This window comes from Caenorhabditis briggsae (assembly GCF_000004555.2).
Source record: "Caenorhabditis briggsae complete genome, chrI, whole genome shotgun sequence".
NCBI lineage: Eukaryota > Metazoa > Nematoda > Chromadorea > Rhabditida > Rhabditidae > Caenorhabditis > Caenorhabditis briggsae.
Window position 1 is genome coordinate 1,980,401 of NC_013489.2, and position 13,900 is coordinate 1,994,300.

Sequence of the window (13,900 nt, forward strand, 5' to 3'; positions counted from 1 at the left end):
CCAAAATTTGGGGATCTGGGAATTCAGAGTCTCAGAAAATTCTCAAATTCCCACGATCCATCAGGAGCCTAGAAGAAAATGGAGAAATTTTTCTAAAAATATCAGGATTTGCACTTTTTCCCAGGACGAAAAATATATCTAATTTTTATGGAATTGGATATGTGAGAATAGAGAAGGTAGGCTTATTTAGCAATAAAGGGAGAAACACAGAAACATGGAGAGACGCAGAGAAACAAGACTCTCTAGCTTCTCTGCGTCTCCTCCACTGTCGCTAGAGCTGGAAGGCGTCAATCAACTTTGAAGCTCTGTATCTCAAAAACTAAAACAGCTAGAAAAAAGGTGCAAACTAAAAAATTGTAGGAAATTTTAAGATAATAAAAATTGCAGTTGACAGTTTTGACCTAGCTATTTTAGTTTTTGAGGTACAGTCATTTAAAGAAAACCAACCTTAAGAATCCTCGAGAATTGTTAGGAATCAGCAGAAGTTGAAGCTAGACGAAGTTTTGATTGAGTCCAAATATACGGATATTTACATTTTGTTATTCAAAAATTTTACTATACGATTGACGCACTTCAAAACTCGTGACTAATTAAGAGCCAATTAGTATGAGGTGTCTAGACTGATGACTTTTTGGGTCCTAGTCATCTTGAAGTGTCGTGTGTGTGTGTAAATTCACGGTGCGCCAAAAGTTTGGTCACAATTTCGAAGTGATGTAAGTTTTGCAAAGTCGCCCGTATCAACATAAAAAATTGACAATTTATAGGAAAAATTGAAAAGGAAATAGATAAAAAAAAAATCAATAAAAAAGTAAATCAAAAACAATCACAGAGAGATCAGGTCATTGAATCGAAATGGATCGTTGAATCCTCAGCCAAATGAGTTCACAGCTGAAATTCGATAATACATTCTGGAAGAGCGAAAAAAAGTTATGTGACTCTGACAAATAGCCATATTCAGTTTTTTTTTCTAATTTGGATAGTTTTTACTCACGCGCTGCTCATCATCGTTGGGAACAATACAACAAAAGAAGAACAGCAAGATGTTGGCAATCCGTCCGATGACTGTATTCTGTTGTTTGTAGATTTCAGCACCTTTCTGAATTGAAAACATTATTAATGACTACTCCATTTGCAATGTTAAAATTACAATTATAGCACTGAATAACATCACTCCTCCGACCAGATCAAGATGAAGAGACACCCAGGTCATAAAGAATCGCATTTCCCAGTCATCGACGATCCGTAAACCCCGACGATTCCCAGGAGAGATGCTCCGATGAAGCTGTTGACGAAGTAGAACGGAGTGGATTCAAACTGAAATCGAAAGTAGCGGTTCATATTTTCATACGTGAACACGGGCCCAAAACGGGCCTTGTCATAGTTTCTTTTAGGATCTATATTTTTTGAACAAATAAGTTAAATATGGTAGAACTGAATGAGTACTACAAAATGAAACGATGTGAACTTTTGTTAAACAGATTACAGAATCTACAGAACTAAAAAAAAAAAGATCGCCATAGATAAAAATTCTGAATTCGAGGGAAACCCAATTTTCTATTATGGTGACAAAGAAAGTCCAAAAGACTGGATTTTTTTTGCATAGTTGCTTTGAATTGTTCTACAATTTTTCGAAAATTTTTGCATTCTTATAAGATTTATTTTCTACTTGAAAAAATGAATCGTTGACTTTTCAGCTTGACACACTTTTAAATTCCTAAAAAAATTCAAGATGGCTTTTATTTTTGCAATATGTTTTTGATGCATGTTATATCTGATTTAGTATCACTCACTGTATGCTCTTCCCCCATGGGAATCACTGATGCGCGTCGAGGTGCTGCATTTCGAACATTGATCCCAACTGGCATCTAAAAACAGTTAAAACTTTGAAGGTGTTTTGCGGTGAAATTTTTTATTGCTTTATTTTGTACAAAAAAGTATGTAGATTCAAATAAAAATAATCAAAAAGGTCAAAAAATATTCCTGAATGAGAAAACACGAAATTCACGAAATTTCACGAAATTTTCGTATTCGAATTTTTCAGGGGTTTCTTGATTTCTGTTTATGTATTTTTTAAAATGTGAATCTACATGATTTTCGCATAAAATAAAGCAAAAAAATTAACCAAACACTTGTTCTCTGTAGTTCATTGATCAATTTTCATTGGTACAAAAATCAAATGGTTTGGTACTGCATACAGTTAGGACACCAGGCTTGGTCGGAATCGGAAAATCGAGTTCTCGATTTTTCCGATTTTCCGAAAAATATTCGGAAAATTTTTTCTCGAAATAATCATGCTGCGTTCAAAGTGAAGAGGAAATCTCTACTTTGTATAGTTGAAACGGGTGCAACAGTAACCCAAGCGCGGCGAGACCCGCAATCGGTGTCGATTTACGGGGTCGATTTAAGGTGAATTTTTTTAAAATTAATTTTTTTTGAATGAAAACATACTTTAATCACTAATTGAAATTACTTTAATCACTAATTGAAAAATTAGAAAATTCGAGAACTCGATTTTCCGAAAAAAAAAAGTCGAGAAAAAATTCGAGAACTCGATTTTCCGAAAAAAAAAGTCGAGAAAAAATTCGAGAACACGATTTTCCGAATTTGTTTTTCCGAACAAGCCTGTAGGACACTCAAACGTGATAGAGTTTAGAATACCTTTGATTGGCTCCGCACACTACTAAAAACTTTCAACAACATTTTTTTTGAATGTTTTTGAAAAGTTTTGTGATGTAAAAAAATAGTTAATGCTCTTTGTGATGTAAAAAAAATAGTTAATGCAAAAGTAATGTAATTGAAAAACTAAAGAAACACTATACACTCAAAAACCAATGTAACCTGACAACTAAAAAACACTGAAAAAACTGTATTCTATTAAAACAATATTTATTGATTTCACTCAATAAAAAACTCTTAAAACCTTTTTAACCAGTGAGCAACACTAAAACTGGTCGTCACCAATCGTGAGCGAACACCAGCGAAAACTATAGAAAACATGATAATTGCCGAGTGAGAGGAGACGCGTTTTGGCGCGCACACAGTTTCGCGCGCGGATACTGTAGTCCACACCTCTTGCACGTGTGAGCGGGGGGAGATTTCTCTCCTTTAGACTTGGAAAGAGGAATTAAAAAAAAAATACCGTACTCAAATGCCGTAAACACTCTAACAGAAGGTCACCCAACTCGTTTACTTTGAGCTTGTAAATATCGGTTTCTGTTTAAGATATTGAAAAATGATTAACTAATAAAATGTTGCTCATATTATGATAAACATTTTATAAGTTGACAACTTTTTGATATCTTTCAAAAGAAGTGAGGTATATTGGCTCGAAGTGGACGGTTCGGGTGGCGTTCTGTTAGAGTGTTTGGTATATTTATTAGAAGCAATACCGATGAAATTATCGCTCTAGTTTGAGATGTATAATAAAAACCGAAATTTGGTCTAAGAATAAAATAATATCAGCAAAATCCTCAAATACTACGGAAAGTATTTGAAACTAGGATCAGAAATACACCGAACTACTACATTGCTCTCACCACATTGGCTCTAATAACAGTATCACAAGCAGAGATGATAACAACGACAACAACATCAAAATCAACCGGAAACTCGTGGAATTATGAATCATGGAGCATTCAAATCGGAATTTATATAATTATGTAATCGGTTTAATTACCAACGTTTGTCATCTACACGAGTAAAAGCATTCTACCACATCTGCTGGAATTGCTCACTAGGACAAGGGCAGCAACAGTATAATAATCTATCGTTTTTAACATTATATTCTTCCCTATTATTTGCTACTATTCTTTCTGAATAAAACTCTATTTTCTATCATTTCTACTTCTTCTGGTGTTGGCGAAAATCGTTTCAATGTTTGGAGAAATCGGCGAAGCTTGGACAATACTGTACTTTCCTGTCTATGAGTCATTTTTCTATCCAGCAGAAAGTTTATCATTCTTGTCATTCAATGTTGAGGTTTAATTAATCTTCTTCATCTTTTAAAATTATCTGAAAAAACGGTTCCGACAGTGAAGTCACTCATCTGTTTAGTTCAAATAAATACTTTTTCTGTTGATAAGATCCTTCGTAACTAGAACTCTGATGATCGGCTTTTCTGGATTCAGAATCTTTGAAATTCCTCCAATTCTGATCTTGCTTATACTCATTTTGAAACTGAGAACCTCCTGAATCCAAAAATATGAGTTATTTTTAATTTGCAGCAAAATTCAGGCCAAAAATTCGGGAGGTACAATGATTCGGGGGTACAAAGGGGTACAACTGATTTAGGGGTACAAAATTGGTGATTCGGGGGTACAAAATTCGTGGGTACAAAAATTCGGGGGTACAACGATTCGGGGGTACAATCTACCAATGATTCTGGGGTACAACTTATTTCATTTAGAGGTACAACGTTTGTGATTCGGGGGTACAATTTTTTTTGAGGGAGTTTCTGAATTCCTGAATTTCAGAGCTTGAAAATCTCTGAATTTTTATTTATTATTTTTTTTTCAGAACTTTGGAATTTCAGTATTTAGGAATCTGAAAATTTCGGAACTTCAGAATCTGAGAATCTGAGAATCTCAGAATTTCAGAACTTCAAAATCTCAGAATCTCAGAAATTCGGAACTTCAAAATTTCAGAACTTCAGAATCTCAATATTTCTGAATTTTCAAAAATCACGGCAGAAATTTTCTTCATTGTCTTCAGAATTCTTAGAATTCCAGAATTCGGAATCTGAGAATTTCGGAACTTCAGAATATGAGAATTTTCAAATTTAAGAATCTCAGAATTTCAGAACTTTGAAATCAAAGAATTTCAGAACTTTGAAATCAAAGAATTTCAGAACTTTGAAATCAAAGAATTTCAGAACTTTGGAACTTCAGTATTTCGGTATCTGAGAATTTCGAACGACAGAAATTTTTCACTTCTCATTGTCACATTGTTATTTTCGACAATAAGCTAAACTTGACAAATTTTACAAACTCAGTTTTTTAATACTTAATTTAAGTTCAAAACCCAGCCGATACTTTCCTCAATGCCAATTTTTCTCAATTCCTTGTTTTTTCAATTCTATTTCAATTCGCTTTGTTTCTCAATATTCCTTCGTATTTTTCCCAATTTTTCTCAATTTTCGCGTTAATTTAAATTTTTCTCATTTTTAAATGATTTTCTAGATCATTGATTAAAGGAAACAATCACAATTTAGATATTTCCGACAAAATTTGAAAATCCCAAAAATTCGCCCAAAATGAGCTATTTTCTATCGAAAATTGTTCGAACAAGCAATAGAACATTACAAAAATTATAAAATTGATTTTTTTTTCGATAAATTACCACGAAAATTTGAGCAAAAATGATGAAAAACGAAGGAAAACGGAGAAAATCCCAAAAATAAAATTTGCGAGCGATGACGTCATCAGTCCATGGCCGTGGCCGAGCTGCGGGGTTTTCTCTTCCATGGGAAAATTTCGCGAAATTGAGCTCTTTTCGCAATTCCCATTTTTCTCCGTTTTCCTTCGTTTTTCATCATTTTTGCTCAAATTTTCGTGGTAATTTATCGAAAAAAAAAAATCAATTTTATAATTTTTGTAATGTTTTATTGCCTGTTCGAACAATTTTCGATAGAAAATAGCTCATTTTGGGCGAATTTTTGGGATTTTCGAATTTTGTGGGAAATATCTAAATTGTGATTGTTTCCTTTTTAATCAATGATCTAGAAAATCATTTAAAAATGAGAAAAATTTAAATTACCGCGAAAATTGAGGAAAATTGAGAAAAATTGGGAAAAAGACGAAGGAATATTGAGAAACAAAGGTAATTGAAAAATAAGTAAGAAATAAAATTGAGAAAAATTGAAAGTGAGGAAAGTATCGACTGACATTAAAATCCGTTTGTAAAATTTGTTAAAATTATTTTACAGTTCTCCATTGTCTTTCTTGAAATATTGAGATTCTGAAGTCCTGAAGTTTTGAAATTCCGAAGTTCTGAGATTTTGAAGTTTTAGCATTCTCAGATTCTGAAGATCCGAAATTCTCAGATTCTCAGATTCTGAAGTTGCGGAATTCTCAGATTGCGAATTCTGGAATTCCAAAGTTCTGAAATTCTAAGAATTCTAAAGTTCTGAAATTCTGAGATTCTGAAGATCCGAAATTCTCAGATTCTCAGATTCTGAAGTTGCGGAATTCTCAGATTGCGAATTCTGGAATTCCAAAGTTCTGAAATTCTAAGAATTCTAAAGTTCTGAAATTCTGAGATTCTGAAGATCCGAATTCTCAGATTCTCAGATTCTGAAGTTGCGGAATTCTCAGATTGCGAATTCTGGAATTCCAAAGTTCTGAAATTCTAAGAATTCTAAAGCTCTGAAATTCTGAGATTTTGAAGTTCTGAAATTCTGAGATTTCGAAGTTCTGAAATTCGGAAATTCTCAGATTCTCAGACTCTGAAGTTCCGAAATTCTCAGATTCCGAATTCTGAGATTTTCAAGCTCTGAAATTCAGGAATTCAGAAACTTCGTCAAAAAAAATTGTACCCCCGAATCACAAACGTTGTACCCCTACATGAAATAAGTTGTACCCCAGAATCATTGGTAGATTGTACCCCCGAATCGTCGTACCCCCGAATTTTTGTACCCACGAATTTTGTACCCCCGAATCACCAATTTTGTACCCCTAAATCAGTTGTAAACCCGATTGTACCCCCGAATCATTGTACCCCCCGAATTTTTTGCCAAAATTCATAGTCACTCATTTTCCAAGGTTGGATTTCAAACGCTGTTGCTGAATCTGGCATAAACAAGGTCATTCGCCGAGAAGATTCTAAATTTGATAAGAAAAAAAAACGGCGACGAATTCATTTTTTTCTATTCTATTTTAAACAACTGGACCAATGTGCGGACCTAATATTTATTGATTTTTTTTGATTATTTCTTCAATTTATTTATTTAAAAAAATTCTGAAATTCTAAAAGTAAGTGAATTCCCTAACTCGAAGTTTCCCATAAGTGGTTGCATTTCAGAGTTGTCAGTAAAAGACAAATACAACCGAAAAGAATTCCAAGCATCTCGACATTTCGTAATAGATATGAAAAAAGATTAGACAAACCAGAAAGTTTGAGCTTTTTTTCCATGAAAAAAGGTCCCAAATTTTTCGTATTCACAGAAGAATGGTTTGAAGAAACCAGAACAGTCTTTGATCCCCAAAATAATAATTTTTGTCCATTTGTTTTCAATATTTACTATTTTTGACTTTTGAATGAAAATTGTATCATCTTTTTTTGTTCAGGAAACAATATCTTTGAAAAATAGATTTTTGAAGTTGAGATCCTCCCAAATCCAAAAATTTAATTTGTATTTATTCAATTTGAAGCAAAACCCACCAAACTTTAGTATGACTCATATTCGTCATACTGTCCGCTCTTTAGTGGGTCATTCATTCAAATGAGAGAGTGTAAGAACTGAGGAGAGAGAAAAAGAAACGATTACGAATTCATTCATTCATTATATTCTACTCTGCCAACTGGACCAATGTGCGGACCTGCTTTTTATTGATTTTTTTTACTTTCTATTATTTTATATTCATCTATTAGTACTTTTCAATGGACCAATGTGCGGACCTATACACTTCGATTTTCTAAGACTTCCTATTGAATTTATTCTGGCAGACAACTTTTTGAAAATTGTAAAAAAGTGAGTTTATTGAAAATTTTAAATTCAAAAATTGATCAGATTCTTTCATAGGAAATACCTAATAGGAAAAGAGAATGACTTCATCGACCTATTCCTCAGAGATGTAAAATTGATGAACGTTTTCTTGAAGGTACTGGGAAGTTTACAAAATTTAGAATTCGTTGATTATTTAGAAATACAAGAGATCGCTCAACTTACAAACTCAACATAGGACTGATGACACTGTCAAACAAGTGGGAAATTTTGGGAATCGTCTACATGTGTACATAGTTCGACAAATAAGAATAACAGTATGTATTTTCATTTTTTGCATAACTCGGCTCAAAATGTGAATTTTCGTTTGATTCAAATTGTAAAATGTAGAACTCGACAAGAACTTAAGAAAAATATAAATTTGAATTTCGCATTCTGAACCGGAGGCTGGCGCCGGCTTGATTACTTTGGAGGATTACGGTTAGAAAACTCGGTATTTAAATCTAGTTGAATCATATATAATTTTGTAGATCTCATAGAATTCTACACTTTCCTTTTGATTTGTACATGAGTTTTTATTAAACAAAGTTACTGTTACTTTTTTCAGTTAGTATTTTTCCAGGAATGCTCCAGCATACCGAGGTAAACAACGAACAGGCTCGACATGTTGGAACCGTCACCTGCCAGAAGCAATGGGTTAAAATGTTATGCTAATTACTTTTTTATAAAATAAATAATGATTTGAAATGTATTCATCAGTGTGGCGAATTTTGAAGAAGCAATTCTTTTTTTACAAGGGAAGGTTTTTTAGACAATGGTTGAGAATTCGCTCAAAATTTGCATACTTATAGTTTAAGACATACTCTATACGGTGACGAAAAAAATTTTAGCCCGTTCTCACTTCCAGGCCGATAAACTTTGTCTGAAAATTTGGGCCGATTTCGGTGCGCTAGGGATTTCGGCTTCCCCTTCCCTCCTCTACCAATTCCGCGTGAAAGGAAAATATCGGTTGTGTGGTGTTGTGGTAAGAGCGTGACTCATTAGGATTTGAAATTTCGTAAGAAGCCAAATAGTACATTATATTCGTAAGCATCCCAAGTTATTCATAGAAACCCACCTAACATTGTAACTATTCTTCGTAAGCACCCCATATTGTCTAGTAGAACCCTTTTTCTTCTTCAGGAGATTTGTGTCGGTCCCGTTCGTGAGTACTTATTGAATTGTAATATTAAGCACATTAACCTTTCTATTGTTACAAATCGTTTAATCTATACCTTAAGATATCTTATTATTGTAATCAACAGTCAAGCAGAATCAAGAGAATCAGGAGTAACCAGAGGAAGCCAACACCAAGTCAGCAGTCACCAATCGAGCCAAGCCAGCAGTTACCTTTCGAGTCAAGTCACCAGGAGTCGAGTCATTCATTTTTATTGTATCTCTTCATTTTTTTCAATATGAAATTGAATACATCTTTGAATCAGACGTCACCTAGAATACACTTTTATTCATATATTATTCGCATATTTAGACTCATTTTAAAGCTGAGAACTTTCTTAATGCAAAGATAAAATTTGTTTTTGATTTGAACCAAAATAACAGAACTACACTCCGAATCATTTTCCAGTAGACAACAGCTTATATTGAAATGGGCTGTTGTGACCTCTCGTCTTCAGAATCTTAAATTTATTAAATGTCCGTTTCCCTCCAATTCTAGCCGTGATTATACTCATTTTGAAGCTCAGAACTTGATGAATCCAAAAAACCAGTTATATTTTCAATCTGAAGCGAAACCAACATAACTACATTATGACTCATTTACCAGGTCGAAGTACTCTCATTTCCATCTATTTTTCATCTATTGTGTCGCACTGCAGTGAGTGACGGGTGGACGTTAGATGGAAGAGAGAGAGAGAGAGAGAGAGAGAGAGAGAGAGAGAGAGAGAGAGCGAGCGAGACGCAGACATGCAACAGAAATTCGATAAGAGCGACCCACGGCGGGCGCTCCTTTCATTCTTCATTCTTTACCTTTCTATTGGACCAATGTGTGGACCTCGTATTTATTGATTTTTCTGATATTTTTCTATTATTTTCTATTGGACCAATGTGCGGACCTTAATATTTTGATTTTCCTGATTAATTATTCTCTAATTGATTGATCTTTTTCAATGGAGCTAGGCAAATGAGTGAAAACGTTCGCTACGTTTTGGCGGGTTTTTTTGTTTTTCCTGGCCGCGAATTCCGCTTATTGGTAAATGGATGTATGTAGCGACCGAAAAAAAAAGATCTATGCACAACATTTCAAGCCCCGACAAGAATCGTTGACGATGAAGTACAGGTCTGAATATTTTTATCCTCTGGAGTTACTGGATATCTATATTATTCTCTGCACACCATGGACTGTCAAAATATTTTTTGGAATTTGAGATTCACCTTCAATACAGGAGACTTCCGCAAAAGAATTTTGTAAGTCTATTTTTTTTTGAATCGTTTATGCCCTATAACTCGGCCCAAGTTAAATGTAGAACTTGACAAGAGCTACAAAATGATATATAAATCATCTATACTTGAATTCCGAGTTCTAAACCAGAGGCGGTGAAACAGTAGAGTCGCCGAATTCGGCGCCGTAGCACAGCTGCTTCTACTTTGAAGGAATGCAATTCAAAAACTCGGTGTTAGAACATAGTCGAATTATATATAATTTTATCGATCTTCTCTAATTCTACATTTTAATTTGTATTTCAAAAAAAAATTCCAAGTTTGAGCTGAGTTACCCGCCTGCCAATGGGTCAGCCCCATCGACAAGTTTGTGTCTGGGGGCGCCTACTTTAAGCTTGATTATCTCGATTCCCATGAAAGATACAAAAAAGTTGTCAACGGACAAAATGTTCATTTTTTAATCAATAACAGTTTGTTAGTTTACACATTTTGAATAATTTTTAAGAGGGGCGGGGGGCGAGACAATTAAGTTGGAAGATGGTGCTAGTTAAGTCCGCTGGTAGGCGCGTAACTCGGCTCAAACTAGGAATTTTTGTTTGAACCAAAAATTAAAAAAAATATATATACATATTTTTATAAGAAACAAGATTATTTCCCTTTTTCAGTGGTGAACATTCCGGAAACTTCGATAGTCTGAATGGTTTTGATGGAGACGGGCTTTCAAATGCTGGAACACTTTCAGTTTGGAATCCATGCAAGAGATAATTTTTTTTGATTCGAATAAATAATTTACTTTTGAAAAAATGTTTTAAAGGTGGGGGGACATGAAAAAAATAATGTTCTCGAAATTCCGTTTAAATATGCCCTCGAGGAGTTGAACTTGTCGAGACTAGTATTGACGGTGCGGCGCCGCTACCGACTGAGCCACGCGGGCAAAGAGGCAGCCGGCGCCCGATTGCATTCATAAAGGTGAGGACGACCGCTGTACGCAGAGTGACATTAAGCGTTGTACACCGTCACGGTAGAATGCATACCCTAGCTACAAAAATCCTACGAAAAATCTCCTGTCCCCCCACCTTTAATGATCATTCAAAAAATTAGAAACCAAATTAAAATCTCCATCCAGCACTTGCAAAGTGTCATTTGAAAGTGAGCATATAGAGTGGCAATTGAGATTTTCATCGATTACAGTAGAGCGCGTATTCATTGACCAAATGATGAGGCGGGATTGGTTGGAGAAGATGAAGTAGGCGCCGCATCTGGAAGATCAGAACTTTTGGTCTAGTTTCGATGGAGCGCACTCACCTAACCGCTAGTGTTGCTACGAATGGGATCTCATCAACTAGTCCTTCTGAATTGAAAATTGCAGAATTACTCGTATGATATACTACTGCAATGTAGGGGTGTTCGTAGAGGATTTTGAAAATTGAAGTGGCAGATTGAGTTAAAGGTTTTGATTCCAGAGTCGGGAGGGTTAGAAGGTAGAGACCGCCGGTTTCAGTTGCCACGCACACTTCGTCACCGGATCTGAAAATTTGATGAGTATGGTGAATTCGCTCTAATGCAAAATTTGCAAATTTTTATATTAAGAGGAGAATTGCACCTTATCGGACAATATTCCAATTAAATTACCTCTCGAACTTTGAGCCAGTTTATCTCAGTTCCTGTGAAAGATATCAAAAAGTAGTCAATTGATAAAGCATTGCTGATGTTATGATAAATATTTTATCAGTTGACCACTTTTTGATATCTTTTACAGGTAATGAGATAAACTGGCTCAAAGTTCGAGAGTGCGTCTGTGATACGCGGTTAGCGCCGCTGACCGCACCACCCCCCTGTATTTGCCCACTTTGAGCTACCTTATCTCGGTTCCCCTCCAAGATTTCAAAAAGTTTTCTGATAAATTATTTAAAATAACATCACCTATATTTTATCAGTTGATCACTTTTTGATATCTTATACAAAAAATGAAATAATTGATTGCAAAGTTAGCAGTTAGTTTTATGTTATACATAGAGGGGCTTCTGTTTGTCCTATTTTCAAATTTCCGTGAATTCGGAAATTTTGGCTGAAACATATGAATTTTTATACCATTTTTTTGGATTTTTGAAGCTCTACATTTTTCTTGTTGAATTTAATAAAAATTTCGATGCTGAAGAAAGTTACAACTCGTGACAGTCACCATACTCTTTCAAATTTTTTAAAGATTGTGCAAATTTATCTCGGTCACTGTAAAAGATATCAAAAAGTTGTCAATGGACAAAATTTTTGTGATAATATGATAAACATTTTATTAGTTAAAAAGTTTTTTGTGTCTTTCATAGGAACCGAGATAATTGAGCTTAAAGAAGGCGCGGCAAAGCTACGCGGTGGGAGCGGCTGGCCGCGCCACCCCTATACTTGTAGACTTTGAGCTGATTTATCACAATTTCTGTCAAAGATATAAAAACTTATTCAACTAATAAAATGTTGTTGATAATTTGATAATCATTTTTTCAGTTGACAACTTTTTGATATCTTTTACAGGAACTGAGATATATTTGCTCAAATTTGAAGGTAGATTTTTGCCCACCAGAGCACACTTACACTTGCATACTAACAATGGCAACTGGCTTGTTCGACGTACTGGACCTTCTGATTTTTCTAGACAAATCCGACACCGTCAATTTGATTCCCTCGATTTTTTCAATTTTCGATTCTTCGACTTTCCATAAAATCACATTTCCATCATCAGATCCTGACAGTAATCCATACCGACACAATTCCAGCGACGTCACTGATCCATCAGTAACCTTAATTGTCTCATTCAGCTTAATTGGTCAGGTTAATTACCTTATTCTCAAAAATCATTTTCTCCTTGGTCCACATTGAAATATTTCCAGAAATATCGCCCAATAAAAACTGAGTGGACGAATAGAAAACGGCGGAAATGGCACAGACTGGGAGGGGAAGAGAGGAAGTCTAAAAATAATAGGAAGTGCGCTCCATTGACTTAAGGGGCTTACTGTAGAAGATGAGCAAAGGACTGCTCGAGCCTGATGGGAGCAAAATGTCTCATGGGACAAGCCGCCAAAAAGGATTAAAGTTTTTCGGGAGGAATTTGAAATCATCAGAATTATATTCTCGTTTCGGGTCTGTAAAAATTTTTGAAATTTCAGAATTTCCAGATTTTCAGCCTTCCCCTCACCTCCACATGATACTTTTGTACCGTTTCCAGCGAGACTTTATCAAATTTATGGAATTCCAAAAGTCGATCATAATTCACTTTCGAATCGTCTCGAAGAAAATCATAAATGTGGCCAAGGACCTGAAAAAAATTGAAAAAAAGTCTTTAAAGGGGGACTCCGACCAGAAATTTTTATTGCATTAAAAGGTGTTAAAATTTATCTATTTTTCAAATATTATTGCGAAAAAATTCAAAAAAAAATCAGAAATCCCCGAAAAACGCCGTTGAAAAGGAAGAAAATTCAAAAAAAGGTGCCGCCGGGAGACGAGGATTTTCAGTGAGAAACCTAGGCCACTGCAGCGGGCGCCTTTCCTATGTGGCAAATTTTCCGGATTTTTTTCGATTTCATGTCCGGCAAAAACCACTGTCGGCGACTTGAAAAAAGGCTGTCAGGTGCCGTGGCCTAGGTTTCTCACTGAAAATCCTCGTCCCCCGGCGGCACCTTTTTTTGAATTTTCTTCCTTTTCAACGCCGTTTTTCGGGGATTTCGGATTTTTTTTGAATTTTTTCGCAATAATATTAGGAAAATAGATAAATTTTAACACCTTTTAATGCAATAAAAATTTCTGGTCGGAGTC

At 35.0% G+C, this 13,900-nt stretch overlaps 1 protein-coding gene across 1 annotated transcript in view; it reads right to left on the bottom strand.

Moving 5' to 3' along the window:
- Positions 1-11,174: 11,174 nt before the first annotated feature.
- The window catches only part of CBG22052, a gene marked incomplete at both ends in the record, with an annotated part of 3,928 nt that continues 1,202 nt past the window's right edge, over positions 11,175-13,900 (bottom strand). Inside the window, 6 exons of the mRNA XM_002638798.2 lie at positions 11,175-11,355; positions 11,402-11,623; positions 12,683-12,888; positions 12,929-13,057; positions 13,102-13,230; positions 13,284-13,403. Coding sequence (XP_002638844.2) covers positions 11,175-11,355; positions 11,402-11,623; positions 12,683-12,888; positions 12,929-13,057; positions 13,102-13,230; positions 13,284-13,403 — 987 coding nt within the window. The remainder of the gene's footprint in view (positions 11,356-11,401; positions 11,624-12,682; positions 12,889-12,928; positions 13,058-13,101; positions 13,231-13,283; positions 13,404-13,900) is intronic.